Below are 18,839 nucleotides of genomic sequence, written 5' to 3' on the forward strand. Positions count from 1 at the left end.
ATTCGTGCACGTAGGTAAAACGTGCGGCGGGGGCTGCTTCGTTAAAAGTCACTTCCTGTTGCCAGCAGGTGGCGCTATGACTGTGGGTGAATGTCAGCATGTACATGTGTTCAGGGCGGGACTCTCATCCTACATGTACAGTTTGGTCCAGATGTGAGCATGTACACTGAAGTTACGACAACTTCCGTGTCATGGCGAAGAGTGATCTTTGACGCCACGCCACGGACACGCCCATTGACGAAAACTTGCAAATAGCACAACTTTTCATCTTCAATGCCTTTAGAAGGCACAGCACAAATTTGAGGTCGGTCGGACTAAATCCCTAGGAGGAGTTCGTTAAAGTACGAAGTGTGTAAATCATCCAAAATTTGACGTAAAATTCAAAATGGCCGACTTCCTGTTGGTTTAGGCTATGCTCCAAGAGACTTTTTTGTGCGTCTGGACAAGATACACGTACCACAGAAAATTCGTGCACGTAGGTGAAACGTGCGGCGGGGGCTGCTTCGTTAAAGGTCACTTTCTGTTGCCAGCAGGTGGCGCTATGACTGTGGGTGAATGTGGCATGTACATGTGTTCAGGGCGGGACTCTCATCCTAGATGTACAGTTTGGTCCAGATGTGAGCATGTACACTGAAGTTACAACAACTTCCTGTTTCATGGCGAATCATCGACGCCACGGACACGCCCATTGACGAAAACGCGCAAATAGCACAACTTTTCATCGTCAATGCCTTTAGAAGGCACAGCAGAAATTTGACGTCGATCCGACTAAATCCCTAGGAGGAGTTCGTTAAAGTACGAAGTGTGTAAATCATCCAAAAATGGCCATAAAATTCAAAATGGCCGACTTCCTTGACTTTAGGCTATGGGTTCTTGAGGCTTTTTTGTGCGTCTTGACATGATACATGTCCCCAGAAAATTTCGTACATGTAGGTTGAACGTGAACGAGGGGCTAATTTTTCCAATTTTCTAGGTGGCGCTAGCGAGTCATTTTGCACGCCCATGTGCGAAACTTGTAGAATACGAAATTTTTCACCGGTTCTGACATGTTTGCAAATTTTGGTGAGTTTTCGAGTATGTTTAGGCCATGTCATTTGGGCCTACTTTGCAGAAAAAAAAAAAAAAAAAATAAAAAATATATATCCGAGCAAATTCAATAGGGACCTCACACGGTCGTGCTCGGGCCCTAAATATATGAGCAGATTCAATAGGGACCTCGCACGGTCGTGCTCGGGCCCTAATAATCCGAGCAGATTCAATAGGGACCTCGCACGGTCGTGCTCGGGCCCTAATAATCCGAGCAAATTCAATAGGGACCTCTCACGGTCGTGCTCGGGCCCTAAATATAATCCGAGCAGATTCAATAGGGACCTCGCACGGTCGTGCTCGGGCCCAAAAAATAAAAAAAATATTAAAGCTGCAAGCAGCGTTGGGCGGGCCCTCGCACTTGTAGCGCGTCCGCGCGTGACTCGGCCGAGTTGCATATTCTGGAGCTCTGCCGGTGCGGCTGTGAATTTGTTACGCGGTTATGTCGCTGCATGAAGGTGTATATGTCACTTCCTGTGTCCCCTATGTGGAGCTACATAGCACTTGCAGCTATGAATATAAATCGGTATTGACGTGTAGATGTCTGCGGGGTGGGAGAGTTATCAAGCACGTAAAGTTTGTTTCAGATGTGAGCATGTACACTGAACAATAATGTACCCAAACAATAAAATAAATTCCTTTTATATTTCCCTGCCTTGTTGTTTATGTGTACATACAGAGGAAGAATGTGAGAACAGCACACATTTCATCGTTACTGTGTGTTAGAGCATGGGAGAACAGTGGATACTTTTAATACAGCCCACACCCCTAATACTGTGTAACTATAACAAGTAGAGAACAGAAGAAAAAGATGTTCTTTCTTTACAACTGTCTGCATAGCTTATTCATATTGTGTAATGAATGAAAATAAATAGGCCTACTAGGCTCCTCTCTACTTTGACATTTAAGATTAGCTTGTTTGATCCACCTTCATACACATGTGACATTACTGTACAACTTGAGAAAGGTGAGTTGTTTTCTGCTCCAGCCTGCCTAAAAGAAAGCGTTTTTGGGATTAAATGGACTTTATTAGCTGCTGCAGTGCAGGATGAACTCAGAACAGACCCATTTCTCACCTTATTATTCTAAATCATGCAACGAAGAAGAAGAAATGCATAAGAAATCCTGGGACAAAATCTGTCCACAAATACTGTACAGCATGTAGTCTGATGAACAAGACTTGTGTTATAGCTGACTTGGGCAGTGAAATGTTTAATTTTTTTAATTCATGTGGTCATAGTTGTCCACAACTCAAATCAGAATATAAGAAGAAATGTTTTATACCACCTCAAGAAGGCTTCCTATCAGAAAGGTAGGAAGGTATTTCAAATGTAAAACTGCAGTACTTAAATCTAAGTAAAGTAATTTCCCTGACATTACTGTTACGCATGTAACAGGTTTTATACTTCCTGTGAGTATAATCCAATCAATCTTATTTTCATACTGTATATCTGTTGTGTAATTTGATAAATTGTGTTGTATGTGGTGCTCGCATCGGGTACTACTGAGACTTCATTGCCCTCTCAGAGAAGACTCTGATTGCAACATGCGTCTTTGTAAAGAGAGAAACAGACAGAAAAAGTCTCTAACTCTGCCTGTCAGCTCGCTCTGCTCCGTTAAAACTGAATTTACCATACAGAATTGAATACGAGTGCACTCCAGATTTAGCTGCAGCCAGCTGACCGTGTGCTTCTCCCTATACCGCAGTTCTGTGTCCATGCATGCAGCAAACTGAAAGCACTGTCTGTCGGTGCTTCTACGTGAAAAGAGAAGGAAGACATTGCTGGTAGTGTTGTCTTCAGAGTTGTTAAACACCTCAGCGCACTGAAGGAAGCCATCTGACTGTGTGAGGGGCAAGATCGTTGATGTCTGCAGGCAGAGTAGGAGCTCTCCTGTCTGACTGGTCCACCAATAGCAGAGAAGATGACCCCTTGAGACACAGCCCCTCCTCATTTGCATAATGAGGCAGAAATGCATACAAAATTTAAAAAGACAGGCAGAAATAAATACCATGGGTGAAAATAAATAAGGTAAATAAATACAAAGGAAGAATAAAACAGACAAAAATATTAAAACACACACATAAATAAATACATTAAAAAAATTAGTAATAAATAAAGTTGAATAAACAAATAAGGTAATTATAACAAAGGTGAATAAGTAAAGGCACTAATTAAAATATATACATTTATGTCTCCTTGTATAATTTAATTACTACCTACATTTATTTATTTACTTAATTTTTTGTGTATTTAATTGGATGCTTATTTATTTATTGAGCACTTATTTATTTCTGTATTTATTTCTGACTGTGTCAGGATCGGTCCTCCATAGTGGGGTGGGAGAGTTATCAAGCACGTAAAGTTTGGTTCAGATGTGAGCATGTACACTGAAGTTACAACAACTTCCTGTGTCATGGCGAAGACTTGATCTCTGACGCCACGCCACGGACACGCCCATTGACGAAAACTTGCAAATAGCACAACTTTTCATCTTCAATGCCTTTAGAAGGCACAGCACAAATTTGAGGTCGGTCGGACTAAATCCCTAGGAGGAGTTCGTTAAAGTACGAAGTGTGTAAATCATCCAAAATTTGACGTAAAATTCAAAATGGCCGACTTCCTGTTGGGTTTAGGCTATGGCTCCAAGAGACTTTTTTGTGCGTCTGGACAAGATACACGTACCACAGAAAATTCGTGCACGTAGGTGAAACGTGCGGCGGGGGCTGCTTCGTTAAAAGTCACTTCCTGTTGCCAGCAGGTGGCGCTATGACTGTGGGTGAATGTCAGCATGTACATGTGTTCAGGGCGGGACTCTCATCCTACATGTACAGTTTGGTGCAGATGTGAGCATGTACACTGAAGTTACGACAACTTCCGTGTCATGGCGAAGAGTTGATCTTTGACGCCACGCTACGGACACGCCCATTGACGAAAACTTGCAAATAGCACAACTTTTCATCTTCAATGCCTTTAGAAGGCACAGCACAAATTTGAGGTCGGTCGGACTAAATCCCTAGGAGGAGTTCGTTAAAGTACGAAGTGTGTAAATCATCCAAAATTTGACGTAAAATTCAAAATGGCCGACTTCCTGTTGGATTTAGGGCATCGCTCCAAGAGACTTTTTTGTGCGTCTGGACAAGATACACGTACCACAGAAAATTTGTATACGTAGGTGAAACGTGCGGCGGGGGCTGCTTCGATAAAAGTCACTTCCTGTTGCCAGCAGGTGGCGCTATGACTGTTGGTGAATGTCGGCATGTACATGTGTTCAAGGCGGGACTCTCATCCTACATGTACACTTTGGTCCAGATGTGAGCATGTACACTAAAGTTACAACAACTTCCTGTTTCATGGCGAATCATCAACGCCACAGACACGCCCATTGACGAAAACTCGCAAATAGCACATGCTATTGCCCGTGCTCTAGCGTATAATAATAAACATAGTAAGAGAAAATAAACTACATGGTTATGGTTAGGGAAAGTTCGTCTTCATTGTTTAATATGTTTAAAACTCCACCACTCTACGTTAACTGCACACTTCTTTCATTCACACTTAACAATGTCACTGAGTATAAACTGTGTCCTGTTGAATTGTAAAATGCTTTTTATTGGAAATAAATATATAGTACATTACATACAGCATGTATTTGCATTTTTTAAATGTTAACAATGCCACATGAAAAATAGCATATAAAGAAGCAAAAAAACAAATATACTGAATGTCAACTGCCACACAAATGCCCAAAACATATAAAATATAGTATTTTTTTTATCTTAAATAAGATGATAAAATATGATAATAAAATAATCTTAATGATTGATTATTGATTGATGATTATTTAAATTAAATGGAAGTTAAATACTAGTGATTTCAAAATCAATTCTGAGAATAATGAAAAACTCAAAATTTTGGCACATCTTTTTACCACATCACATAGTATTGGTAATTTTCATAATGCACACTTATATCTTTTGGCTTTGGTTTGTTGGATAAAAACTGCATGCCGGTTATAGGTCTGTCAGTATCTGTGCCACAGCCAGCAGTGTTAGGGAAAACACTGCCAATGAGCCCGCTGTGGGACGAGGAGAACTGTTTGATGTTGATGTTGACTCTGAAATATTAGAAAAGGCAGAGGTCAGTGACATTCTCTGGACTACAAGTAACTTCACACGTTCAAAATGCAGGCTTTAAAGGTAACTTCATCCCAACTTTGAGCCTTCACCTTGCTTTCCAATTTAAAAATAACCAGAGATTTAAACAAAAGATTCTAACATGCATTTAATAATTTAATAAATGTAAACCATAAAATCGTAAAGTTTGACTTTTAAGTCTTTAATAACTTACGTGCAGACACGCTGCCCGGTATAATGTTCAGGGATGTAGACGTGCTAGTAAGTGCACTACTGAGTTGTGAAGTTGCAGTGCTTGCTGAAGGAACTGAGTTTTTATCCGTGAACACAAGGGTCGTGTTGACAACCACTGATCCACTCCTAAAATGAAAGAGAGAAATCAACACGTTTAAAAAGCAAGTCAACAACACGTGTAGCAAATTTTGTCAGTGATTGACATTTAGTCTTACCTGAATGAGTTGACTATGGAGCGACGGAAAAATGGTCCAAACAGCTTTCCACACACTCCATTTACCTGAAAGGTAACATTACTGTGATTTGCAAATATAAATACAACAAATAGCCACACGCCCAATGAACAGTTTGCAACAAAGCAGAAGCGTTGCTAAGTTTTGAAGACATTGAGAGTGAACCCCACTGGGATCTCTGCTCAACTTCACTTTAGCAGATGTTGCTAACTTGCAAGCAAATAGGAACAGAAAACATCCCTCCTTCCAGTGTAATGCAATAATCAATGAGTACATTAATATATTCTATTCTTAAAACATGGTTGGTGTGTCTTCAAATAAAGCAACAGCTCTATGGGCTACAAAGCTCTTACAGAATTTTACTACAGACTTGCCTTAATTGACAATATCACACATATCTGGTTTGCCCTACATTATTTAATTTAATTTGTTTAGCTTATTTATTTTTTCATGTAAAACAATTAATTTGAAATAGTAGCACAAATGTGTTGATTTCTCTAAGATTATATTCTATGTTTCCGGGAATTCAGTGGCAGTTAGAGCCATAGATTAACGTGTTTTGCTATGATTGGAAGTCGCAAAATCTTTTAAGTTTAGCTTAGCCTTCATTATCTGCATTTACTTCTAAGATCACTGAAGGGTTGCCAGAACAAGTGATAAAAATTTGGCCAAATTGGGAGAAAAAGGACGTAACAGGAATTCCAAGAATAATGTTGGCTGTCATTGTTTCCAAATGAAAATTAGACTGAATGATTATTCTACATAAATGCAAAAATATTAGCAACAGGAGTGTTCTTATATTCAGTGTACATGATTGATGATGATGATTTCCCAAAAGCATTATATATGTGTGTGTGTGTGTATATATATATATATATATATATATATATATATATATATTTACGTTTTTTAACGTTTGATGCCCCTGGAAAAAGTATTTTTACAAAGTATTTATTTGCAGAAAAAGTTTTTGTTATTAGAAGCACACTGTTGGAGTGCATAGCCAGCTTACCTCTCTGACCACTAGTGCAGCTAAAGTCTGAAACGCTGCTGATGATGGGTTGGAGAGATCTGATGTAAATGTTTGGTCCAGACTAAAAGTAAGACCAAGGGTTCCCTCACTAGATGTAGGAGGATTTGTTGATGCAGTGGTAGTTGAAGCAACTGTAGCATTAGGAGCTGCTGTGGGGGCAGCAGAGGAAACAGGTGCACCAAAACCAATGGTTTATCAATTAATATGACACTGTAACATGCATTTAATTTAAATAGATTAATACATAGATTGATTAAGTCTGATTTTTATGTTTTCAATAACTTACTTATATTAATGCTTCCTTGTATGAAGCTCAGGGAGGTAGAGTTACTCATAATTGCAGTATTGAGTTCTGAAGTCGCATTGCTTGCTGAAGGAACTGAGTTTGGATCTGTGAAGACAAGGGTAGAGTCGACAACCACTGATCCACTCCTACGATGACAAAGAAAGAAAGCAAATATTTTTAAAAACAAGTCAACAACATGTCTAGCAAACGTTTGTCAGTAATCTTGTTTTACCTGAATGCCCTGATGATGGCACGTCGGAAAGATGATCCGTACAGCTTTGCAAACAGTCTGTTTAACTGAAAGGTAACGTTACAGTGATTTTGAAATTTAACTTTGTTCTGTTTAGTTTGGAGGCAGATACATCTCATACATATGTATGATGGCATGTTGTTTTCAGAGAAAGAAAAACTTGAATATTCTTTGAAATTAAAGTCGTAAATTTATGAGAAAGGGTTAGGGTTAATAAAGTACTGAGCCTTTAATAGGGCTTCTGAAAAGTAACATTTTCCAAGTATTTTTCTCGCAAATGTGTGGCGAATTTTTTCTTAGAATATTAACCTCCGTAATCATTTAAAAAACAAACTACCATAGCCTTAATATGCTGTCGTACATACATTATCTTATGCACACAAAAATGTTTACAAGATTAAGAAGACATACCTGACTGTTCTACAGTACCAATATATTTGGCAAATTATGGAAAAAAGGAATGGGAGTTAACCTATTTAAACAATAATATTAGCTTTACAATGACAATTATGTGGACAAATAGAATTACCAAATTGTGATCTACATCAATGCAAGAGCGTTAGCAACGTGAGTATATTCAAGAACCCATTCATCAGGTATTGTACTTTCTGTGCCCTTATTATGTACTATTCTGGTACATTGCGTCGCTTGGCTACAATCGCCACTGCCATGATCACTGGAAAGTCGGGGCGGGACATGTCAGTTACCGCCAAGTCTCTGAAGATGCTAACAATTTCACTCTATGTGTGGTTAATGGTGCTGGTGTTTGGGAATTGGACATGGACCCCCAGTCATGACACCTGCCCAGTGACATCTGGTTTGGGAGTGAGTCTGTCTTTGTTTATTTTCTTGACTTCGGGTGAAAGCGGTGTGCTTGGTATGTTTTGGTTTTATCTGTGTTTCTCTCGCTCGCTCGGTCTCTCTTGCTCTCTCTCTCTTTCTGTCGCTCTTTTCCTTTCCAGATGAGACTGTGGATGTTACCTCTGGCTTCCCTGGTTTGGTACTTTTCCTAAGCTGCCAGGAATTGGCATTCACACGCCTGATCATGATCAAGCCAATCAGCCTCCCTTCTTAAGGACAGAACAGATATCCAGTCCCTATTGGATTGGTCATTCTTAGTATGTCTAGGAACATGTACCAGCCAGCCTGTTTGCTTGCTACTACTATTTTGTATGACTGGATTATCTGCCTTTTTGTCTGCCTGCCTTGCTAACTGGGATTTTCCCTGTCTCCAGGAATCACAACCAGACGTCTGCCTCAATCTACCGGAACAGCCATTTTAGTTAGCCACGGAACTCTCTGGACCACTTGTTACTTGTCTATTAGTGCTATTTGTCCTACTTATAGGTGGGGCTGGCTCAGGTGATCCCTGAACCATCGTAGTTATGCTGTTACTGGCCTAGATTGACGGGAGACTTCCCATGATGCACTGAGCTCCCCTCTCCTGCCCCTCCATCTGTATGCATTATTATCCCATTAATGCAAGATACTAATGCCACATCTCCCCTCTCCTATAGTTTTGTGCTTTCTCATCACTCCTTTCACTTTCAGGAGGTATTTCTGCCTCTGGAGCTGTGCAGTCTGAATCTAATATTACAAGCCAGTACTGCCCCCATGTTCCTGCTCGACACCCACTGCTACAATTATTATCATTATCAGTGCTATAACTATATTTATCTATTTGTATTATTACCACTTCCATTACTATTATTTTAAATCTCTATGTGGAACTTACATTGTGCACTGTGTGTTCTCTTTCATCCTGCTACTCACCGCAGAAGCCGCACAATCCTTTTGTATAATCGCCCATAAATGTGCATGTTATTCAGAGAATATTGTTTGAGTAAAAAGCATGCTATGATAGTGCATGGGCATTTTACCTCGCTGACCACTGATATAGCTAATGTCTGGAACGCTGCAGAGGATGGATTGGAGAGATCTGATGTAAAGGTTTGGTCAAGACGAAACTGAAGACCCAGGGTTCCCTCACTGGGTGAAGGTGGATTTGTTGATGCAGTGGTGGTTGAAGCTGGTGCAGAAGTAGATGCGGTTGTTGCACTGGTATCTGTAGTTGTGCGTGCAGTAGGTGAAGCTGTCGTATTAGGAAGTGCAGTTGGAGCCGCTGTGGTGACGGCTGTTGCGTTAGTAGCTGCAATAGGGGCAGCTGTAGCATTAGGAGCTGCAGTTGGAGAAGCTGTCGGGGCAGCTGTAGTGTTAGGAGCTGCTGTGGAAGAAGCAGCTGTACCAAAACCAATGGTTTATCAATTAATATGAGACTGTAACATGCATTTAATTTAAATAGATTAATACACAGATTGATTAAGTCTGATTTTTGTGTTTTCAATAACTTACTTATATTAATGCTTCCTGGTATAATGTTCAAGGAGTTAGAGCTGCTCGTAATTGCAGTATTGAGTTCTGAAGTCGCATTGCTTGCTGAAGGAACTGAGTTTGGATCTGTGAAGACAAGGGTAGAGTCGACAACCACTGATCCACTCCTACGATGACAAAGAAAGAAAGCAACTATTTTTAAAAGCAAGTCCACAAAATTTCTAGCAAACGTTTGTCAGTAATCTTGTCTTACCTGAATGCCCTGATGATGGCACGTCGGAAAGATGATCCGTACAGCTTTGCAAACAGTCTGTTTAACTGAAAGGTAACGTTACAGTGATTTTGAAATTGAACTTTGTTCTGTTTAGTTTGGAGGCAGATACATCTCATACATATGTATGATGGCATGTTGTTTTCAGAGAAAGAAAAACTTGAATATTCTTTGAAATTAAAGTCGTAAATTTATGAGAAAGGGTTAGGGTTAATAAAGTACTGAGCCTTTAATAACACAAGGGCTTCTGAAAAATAATATTTTCCAAGTTTTTTTCTCGCAAATGTGTGGCAAATTTTTTCTCAGAATATTAACCTCTGCCAGCTCTGTAATCATTTAAAAAACAAACTACCATAGCCTTAATATGCTGTCGTACATACATTATCTTATGCACACAAAAATGTTTACAAGATTAAGAAGACATACCTGACTGTTCTACAGTACCAATATATTTGGCAAATTATGGAAAAAAGGAATGGGAGTTAACCTATTTAAACAATAATATTAGCTTTACAATGACAATTATGTGGACAAATAGAATTACCAAATTGTGATTTACATCAATGCAAGAGCGTTAGCATCGTGAGTATATTCAAGAACCCATTCATCAGGTATTGTACTTTCTGTGCCCTTATTATGTACTATTCTGGTACATTGCGTCGCTTGGCTACAATCGCCACTGCCATGATCACTGGAAAGTCGGGGCGGGACATGTCAGTTACCGCCAAGTCTCTGAAGATGCTAACAATTTCACTCTATGTGTGGTTAATGGTGCTGGTGTTTGGGAATTGGACATGGACCCCCAGTCATGACACCTGCCCAGTGACATCTGGTTTGGGAGTGAGTCTGTCTTTGTTTATTTTCTTGACTTCGGGTGAAAGCGGTGTGCTTGGTATGTTTTGGTTTTATCTGTGTTTCTCTCGCTCGCTCGGTCTCTCTTGCTCTCTCTCTCTTTCTGTCGCTCTCTTTTCCTTTCCAGATGAGACTGTGGATGTTACCTCTGGCTTCCCTGGTTTGGTACTTTTCCTAAGCTGCCAGGAATTGGCATTCACACGCCTGATCATGATCAAGCCAATCAGCCTCCCTTCTTAAGGACAGAACAGATATCCAGTCCCTATTGGATTGGTCATTCTTAGTATGTCTAGGAACATGTACCAGCCAGCCTGTTTGCTTGCTACTACTATTTTGTATGACTGGATTATCTGCCTTTTTTGTCTGCCTGCCTTGCTAACTGGGATTTTCCCTGTCTCCAGGAATCACAACCAGACGTCTGCCTCAATCTACCGGAACAGCCATTTTAGTTAGCCACGGAACTCTCTGGACCACTTGTTACTTGTCTATTAGTGCTATTTGTCCTACTTATAGGTGGGGCTGGCTCAGGTGATCCCTGAACCATCGTAGTTATGCTGTTACTGGCCTAGATTGACGGGAGACTTCCCATGATGCACTGAGCTCCCCTCTCCTGCCCCTCCATCTGTATGCATTATTATCCCATTAATGCAAGATACTAATGCAACATCTTCCCTCTCCTATAGTTTTGTGCTTTCTCTTCACTCCTTTCACTTTCAGGAGGTATTTCTGCCTCTGGAGCTGTGCAGTCTGAATCTAATATTACAAGCCAGTACTGCCCCCATGTTCCTGCTCGACACCCACTGCTACAATTATTATCATTATCAGTGCTATAACTATATTTATCTATTTGTATTATTACCACTTCCATTACTATTATTTTAAATCTCTATGTGGAACTTACATTGTGCACTGTGTGTTCTCTTTCATCCTGCTACTCACCGCAGAAGCCGCACAATCCTTTTGTATAATCGCCCATAAATGTGCATGTTATTCAGAGAATATTGTTTGAGTAAAAAGCATGCTATGATAGTGCATGGGCATTTTACCTCGCTGACCACTGATATAGCTAATGTCTGGAACGCTGCAGAGGATGGATTGGAGAGATCTGATGTAAAGGTTTGGTCAAGACGAAACTGAAGACCCAGGGTTCCCTCACTGGGTGAAGGTGGATTTGTTGATGCAGTGGTGGTTGAAGCTGGTGCAGAAGTAGATGCGGTTGTTGCACTGGTATCTGTAGTTGTGCGTGCAGTAGGTGAAGCTGTCGTATTAGGAAGTGCAGTTGGAGCCGCTGTGGTGACGGCTGTTGCGTTAGTAGCTGCAATAGGGGCAGCTGTAGCATTAGGAGCTGCAGTTGGAGAAGCTGTCGGGGCAGCTGTAGTGTTAGGAGCTGCTGTGGAAGAAGCAGCTGTACCAAAACCAATGGTTTATCAATTAATATGAGACTGTAACATGCATTTAATTTAAATAGATTAATACACAGATTGATTAAGTCTGATTTTTGTGTTTTCAATAACTTACTTATATTAATGCTTCCTGGTATAATGTTCAAGGAGTTAGAGCTGCTCGTAATTGCAGTATTGAGTTCTGAAGTCGCATTGCTTGCTGAAGGAACTGAGTTTGGATCTGTGAAGACAAGGGTAGAGTCGACAACCACTGATCCACTCCTACGATGACAAAGAAAGAAAGCAACTATTTTTAAAAGCAAGTCCACAAAATTTCTAGCAAACGTTTGTCAGTAATCTTGTCTTACCTGAATGCCCTGATGATGGCACGTCGGAAAGATGATCCGTACAGCTTTGCAAACAGTCTGTTTAACTGAAAGGTAACGTTACAGTGATTTTGAAATTGAACTTTGTTCTGTTTAGTTTGGAGGCAGATACATCTCATACATATGTATGATGGCATGTTGTTTTCAGAGAAAGAAAAACTTGAATATTCTTTGAAATTAAAGTCGTAAATTTATGAGAAAGGGTTAGGGTTAATAAAGTACTGAGCCTTTAATAACACAAGGGCTTCTGAAAAATAATATTTTCCAAGTTTTTTTCTCGCAAATGTGTGGCAAATTTTTTCTCAGAATATTAACCTCTGCCAGCTCTGTAATCATTTAAAAAACAAACTACCATAGCCTTAATATGCTGTCGTACATACATTATCTTATGCACACAAAAATGTTTACAAGATTAAGAAGACATACCTGACTGTTCTACAGTACCAATATATTTGGCAAATTATGGAAAAAAGGAATGGGAGTTAACCTATTTAAACAATAATATTAGCTTTACAATGACAATTATGTGGACAAATAGAATTACCAAATTGTGATTTACATCAATGCAAGAGCGTTAGCAACGTGAGTATATTCAAGAACCCATTCATCAGGTATTGTACTTTCTGTGCCCTTATTATGTACTATTCTGGTACATTGCGTCGCTTGGCTACAATCGCCACTGCCATGATCACTGGAAAGTCGGGGCGGGACATGTCAGTTACCGCCAAGTCTCTGAAGATGCTAACAATTTCACTCTATGTGTGGTTAATGGTGCTGGTGTTTGGGAATTGGACATGGACCCCCAGTCATGACACCTGCCCAGTGACATCTGGTTTGGGAGTGAGTCTGTCTTTGTTTATTTTCTTGACTTCGGGTGAAAGCGGTGTGCTTGGTATGTTTTGGTTTTATCTGTGTTTCTCTCGCTCGCTCGGTCTCTCTTGCTCTCTCTCTCTTTCTGTCGCTCTCTTTTCCTTTCCAGATGAGACTGTGGATGTTACCTCTGGCTTCCCTGGTTTGGTACTTTTCCTAAGCTGCCAGGAATTGGCATTCACACGCCTGATCATGATCAAGCCAATCAGCCTCCCTTCTTAAGGACAGAACAGATATCCAGTCCCTATTGGATTGGTCATTCTTAGTATGTCTAGGAACATGTACCAGCCAGCCTGTTTGCTTGCTACTACTATTTTGTATGACTGGTTTATCTGCCTTTTTTGTCTGCCTGCCTTGCTAACTGGGATTTTCCCTGTCTCCGGGAATCACAACCAGACGTCTGCCTCAATCTACCGGAACAGCCATTTTAGTTAGCCACGGAACTCTCTGGACCACTTGTTACTTGTCTATTAGTGCTATTTGTCCTACTTATAGGTGGGGCTGGCTCAGGTGATCCCTGAACCATCGTAGTTATGCTGTTACTGGCCTAGATTGACGGGAGACTTCCCATGATGCACTGAGCTCCCCTCTCCTGCCCCTCCATCTGTATGCATTATTATCCCATTAATGCAAGATACTAATGCCACATCTCCCCTCTCCTATAGTTTTGTGCTTTCTCATCACTCCTTTCACTTTCAGCAGGTATTTCTGCCTCTGGAGCTGTGCAGTCTGAATCTAATATTACAAGCCAGTACTGCCCCCATGTTCCTGCTCGACACCCACTGCTACAATTATTATCATTATCAGTGCTATAACTATATTTATCTATTTGTATTATTACCACTTCCATTACTATTATTTTAAATCTCTATGTGGAACTTACATTGTGCACTGTGTGTTCTCTTTCATCCTGCTACTCACCGCAGAAGCCGCACAATCCTTTTGTATAATCGCCCATAAATGTGCATGTTATTCAGAGAATATTGTTTGAGTAAAAAGCATGCTATGATAGTGCATGGGCATTTTACCTCGCTGACCACTGATATAGCTAATGTCTGGAACGCTGCAGAGGATGGATTGGAGAGATCTGATGTAAAGGTTTGGTCAAGACGAAACTGAAGACCCAGGGTTCCCTCACTGGGTGAAGGTGGATTTGTTGATGCAGTGGTGGTTGAAGCTGGTGCAGAAGTAGATGCGGTTGTTGCACTGGTATCTGTAGTTGTGCGTGCAGTAGGTGAAGCTGTCGTATTAGGAAGTGCAGTTGGAGCCGCTGTGGTGACGGCTGTTGCGTTAGTAGCTGCAATAGGGGCAGCTGTAGCATTAGGAGCTGCAGTTGGAGAAGCTGTCGGGGCAGCTGTAGTGTTAGGAGCTGCTGTGGAAGAAGCAGCTGTACCAAAACCAATGGTTTATCAATTAATATGAGACTGTAACATGCATTTAATTTAAATAGATTAATACACAGATTGATTAAGTCTGATTTTTGTGTTTTCAATAACTTACTTATATTAATGCTTCCTGGTATAATGTTCAAGGAGTTAGAGCTGCTCGTAATTGCAGTATTGAGTTCTGAAGTCGCATTGCTTGCTGAAGGAACTGAGTTTGGATCTGTGAAGACAAGGGTAGAGTCGACAACCACTGATCCACTCCTACGATGACAAAGAAAGAAAGCAACTATTTTTAAAAGCAAGTCCACAAAATTTCTAGCAAACGTTTGTCAGTAATCTTGTCTTACCTGAATGCCCTGATGATGGCACGTCGGAAAGATGATCCGTACAGCTTTGCAAACAGTCTGTTTAACTGAAAGGTAACGTTACAGTGATTTTGAAATTGAACTTTGTTCTGTTTAGTTTGGAGGCAGATACATCTCATACATATGTATGATGGCATGTTGTTTTCAGAGAAAGAAAAACTTGAATATTCTTTGAAATTAAAGTCGTAAATTTATGAGAAAGGGTTAGGGTTAATAAAGTACTGAGCCTTTAATAACACAAGGGCTTCTGAAAAATAATATTTTCCAAGTTTTTTTCTCGCAAATGTGTGGCAAATTTTTTCTCAGAATATTAACCTCTGCCAGCTCTGTAATCATTTAAAAAACAAACTACCATAGCCTTAATATGCTGTCGTACATACATTATCTTATGCACACAAAAATGTTTACAAGATTAAGAAGACATACCTGACTGTTCTACAGTACCAATATATTTGGCAAATTATGGAAAAAAGGAATGGGAGTTAACCTATTTAAACAATAATATTAGCTTTACAATGACAATTATGTGGACAAATAGAATTACCAAATTGTGATTTACATCAATGCAAGAGCGTTAGCATCGTGAGTATATTCAAGAACCCATTCATCAGGTACTTTCTGTGCCCTTATTATGTACTACTCTGGACCATTGCGTCGCTTGGCTACAATCGCCACTGCCATGATCACTGGAAAGTCGGGGCGGGACATGTCAGTTACCGCCAACTCTCTGAAGATGCTAACAATTTCACTCTATGTGTGGTTAATGGTGCTGGTGTTTGGGAATTGGACATGGACCCCCTGTCATGACACCTGCCCAGTGACATCTGGTTTGGGAGTGAGTCTGTCTTTGTTTATTTTCTTGACTTCGGGTGAAAGCGGTGTGCTTGGTATGTTTTGGTTTTATCTGTGTTTCTCTCGCTCGCTCGGTCTCTCTTGCTCTCTCTCTTTCTGTCGCTCTCTTTTCCTTTCCAGATGAGACTGTGGATGTTACCTCTGGCTTCCCTGGTTTGGTACTTTTCCTAAGCTGCCAGGAATTGGCATTGACACGTCTGATCATGATCAAGCCAATCAGCCTCCCTTCTTAAGGACAGAACAGATATCCAGTCCCTATTGGATTGGTCATTCTTAGTATGTCTAGGAACATGTACCAGCCAGCCTGTTTGCTTGCTACTACTATTTTGTATGACTGGTTTATCTGCCTTTTTTGTCTGCCTGCCTTGCTAACTGGGATTTTCCCTGTCTCCGGGAATCACAACCAGACGTCTGCCTCAATCTACCGGAACAGCCATCTTAGCAAGCCACGGAACTCTCTGGACCACTTGTTACTTGTCTATTTGTGCTATTTGTCCTACTTATAGGTGGGGCTGGCTCAGGTGATCCCTGAACCATCGTAGTTATGCTGTTACTGGCCTAGATTGACGGGAGACTTCCCATGATGCACTGAGCTGCCCCTCTCCTGCCCCTCCATCTGTATGCATTATTATCCCATTAATGCAAGATACTAATGCAACATCTTCCCTCTCCTATAGTTTTGTGCTTTCTCTTCACTCCTTTCACTTTCAGGAGGTATTTCTGCCTCTGGAGCTGTGCGGTCTGAATCTAATATTACAAGCCAGTACTGCCCCCATGTTCCTGCTCGACACCCACTGCTACAATTATTATCATTATCAGTGCTATAACTATATTTATCTATTTGTATTATTACCACTTCCATTACTATTATTTTAAATCTCTATGTGGAACTTACATTGTGCACTGTGTGTTCTCTTTCATCCTGCTACTCACCGCAGAAGCCGCACAATCCTTTTGTATAATCGCCCATAAATGTGCATGTTATTCAGAGAATATTGTTTGAGTAAAAAGCATGCTATGATAGTGCATGGGCATTTTACCTCGCTGACCACTGATATAGCTAATGTCTGGAACGCTGCAGAGGATGGATTGGAGAGATCTGATGTAAAGGTTTGGTCAAGACGAAACTGAAGACCCAGGGTTCCCTCACTGGGTGAAGGTGGATTTGTTGATGCAGTGGAGGTTGAAGCTGGTGCAGCAGTAGAAGCGGTTGTTGCACTGGTAACTGTAATGTTGGGAGCCGCTGTGGTGACAGCTGTTGCATTAGGAGATGCAGTTGGAGCCACTGTAATGTTGGGAGCCGCTGTCGGGCCAGCTGTTGCATTAGGAGCTGCAGTTTGAGCCACTGTAATGTTGGGAGCCGCTGTCGGGCCAGCTGTTGCATTAGGAGCTGCAGTTGGAGCCACTGTAATGTTGGGAGCCGTTGTCGGGCCAGCTGTTGCATTAGGAGCTGCAGTTGGAGCCACTGTAATGTTGGGAGCCGCTGTCTGGGCAGCTGTTGCATTAGGAGCTGCAGTTGGAGCCACTGTAATGTTGGGAGCCGCTGTCGGGCCAGCTGTTGCATTAGGCGCTGCAGTTGGAGCCACTGTAATGTTGGGAGCCGCTGTCTGGGCAGCTGTAGCATTCGGAGCTGCAGTTGGAGCCACTGTAATGTTGGGAGCCGCTGTCTGGGCAGCTGTTGCATTAGGAGCTGTAGTTTGAGCCACTGTAATGTTGGGAGCTGCTGTCGGGCCAGCTGTTGCATTAGAAGCTGCAGTTGGAGCCACTGTAATGTTGGGAGCCGCTGTCGGGCCAGCTGTAGCATTAGGAGCTGCAGTTGGAGCCACTGTAATGTTGGGAGCCGCTGTTGGGCCAGCTGTAGCATTAGGAGCTGCAGTTGGAGCCACTGTAATGTTGGGAGCCGCTGTCGCGACAGCTGTTGCATTAGGAGCTGTAGTTTGAGCCACTGTAATGTTGGGAGCCGCTGTCGGGGCAGCTGTTGCATTAGGAGCTGCAGTTGGAGCCACTGTAATGTTGGGAGCCGCTGTCGGGCCAGCTGTTGCATTAGGAGCTGCAGTTGGAGCCACTGTAATGTTGGGAGCCGCTGTCGGGACAGCTGTTGCATTAGGAGCTGCAGTTGGAGCCACTGTAATGTTGGGAGCCGCTGTCGGGGCAGCTGTTGCATTAGGAGCTGCAGTTGGAGCCACTGTAATGTTGGGAGCCGCTGTCGGGCCAGCTGTTGCGTTAGGTGCTTCAGTTGGAGCCACTGTAATGTTGGGAGCCGCTGTCGGGCCAGCTGTTGCGTTAGGAGCTGCAGTTGGAGCCACTGTAATGTTGGGAGCCGCTGTCGGGCTGGCTGTTGCATTAGGAGCTGCAGTTGGAGCCACTGTAATGTTGGGAGCCGCTGTCGGGCCGGCTGTTGCGTTAGGAGCTGCAGTTGGAGCCACTGTAATGTTGGGAGCCGCTGTCGGGCCAGCTGTTGCATTAGGTGCTTCAGTTGGAGCCACTGTAATGTTGGGAGCTGCTGTTGGGACAGCTGTTGCATTAGGAGCTGCAATAGGTCCAGCTGTTGCATTAGGAGCTGCAGTTGGAGCAGCTGTTGGGGCAGCTGTAGCGTTAGTTGCGGCGCTGGAAAAAGCAGCTGTACCAAAGCCAATGGTTTATCGATTAATATACTGTAACATGCATTTAATTTAAATAGATGAGATTAAAAATATGAATACAAAAATTGATTAAGTTTGACTTTTGTGTCTTAAATTACTTACTTATGTTAAAGCTTCCTGGTATAATGTTCAGGGTAGAGTTGCTTGTAAGTGCAGTACTGAGTTGTGCAGTTGCATTGCTTGCTGGAGGAACTGAGTTTGGATCTGTGAACACCATGGTCGAGTCAACAACCACTGATCCACTCC

The 18,839-nt window shown here is 41.8% G+C and overlaps 1 protein-coding gene across 17 annotated transcripts in view; it reads right to left on the minus strand.

Moving 5' to 3' along the window:
* Nucleotides 1–4,671: 4,671 nt before the first annotated feature.
* Nucleotides 4,672–18,839, minus strand: part of LOC119899016 (mucin-2-like) — a 41,573-nt gene continuing 27,405 nt past the window's right edge. For 11 of the 17 annotated variants that reach the window (XM_038713379.1, XM_038713386.1, XM_038713378.1 and 8 more), the window contains 13 exons: nt 18,696–18,838; nt 16,992–18,571; nt 15,082–15,146; nt 14,850–14,995; nt 14,378–14,736; nt 12,462–12,526; nt 12,230–12,375; nt 11,758–12,116; nt 9,842–9,906; nt 9,610–9,755; nt 9,138–9,496; nt 7,240–7,304; nt 6,973–7,153 (listed from right to left, as the gene is read on the minus strand). In XM_038713379.1, the coding sequence (XP_038569307.1) occupies nt 6,988–7,153; nt 7,240–7,304; nt 9,138–9,496; nt 9,610–9,755; nt 9,842–9,906; nt 11,758–12,116; nt 12,230–12,375; nt 12,462–12,526; nt 14,378–14,736; nt 14,850–14,995; nt 15,082–15,146; nt 16,992–18,571; nt 18,696–18,838 (3,664 nt within the window). In that variant the 3' untranslated portion in view covers nt 6,973–6,987. Of the gene's footprint in view, nt 5,203–5,435; nt 5,582–5,670; nt 5,736–6,700; nt 6,871–6,972; nt 7,154–7,239; nt 7,305–9,137; nt 9,497–9,609; nt 9,756–9,841; nt 9,907–11,757; nt 12,117–12,229; nt 12,376–12,461; nt 12,527–14,377; nt 14,737–14,849; nt 14,996–15,081; nt 15,147–16,991; nt 18,572–18,695; nt 18,839 lie in introns of those variants that run through there. The other 6 variants (XM_038713385.1, XM_038713384.1, XM_038713381.1 and 3 more) reach the window with 6 other exon arrangements.

Source organism: Micropterus salmoides, unplaced genomic scaffold, assembly GCF_014851395.1.
Source record: "Micropterus salmoides isolate LMB-PRFRI ecotype aquatic unplaced genomic scaffold, ASM1485139v1 Ms_hic_scaffold_12, whole genome shotgun sequence".
Lineage (NCBI taxonomy): Eukaryota > Metazoa > Chordata > Actinopteri > Centrarchiformes > Centrarchidae > Micropterus > Micropterus salmoides.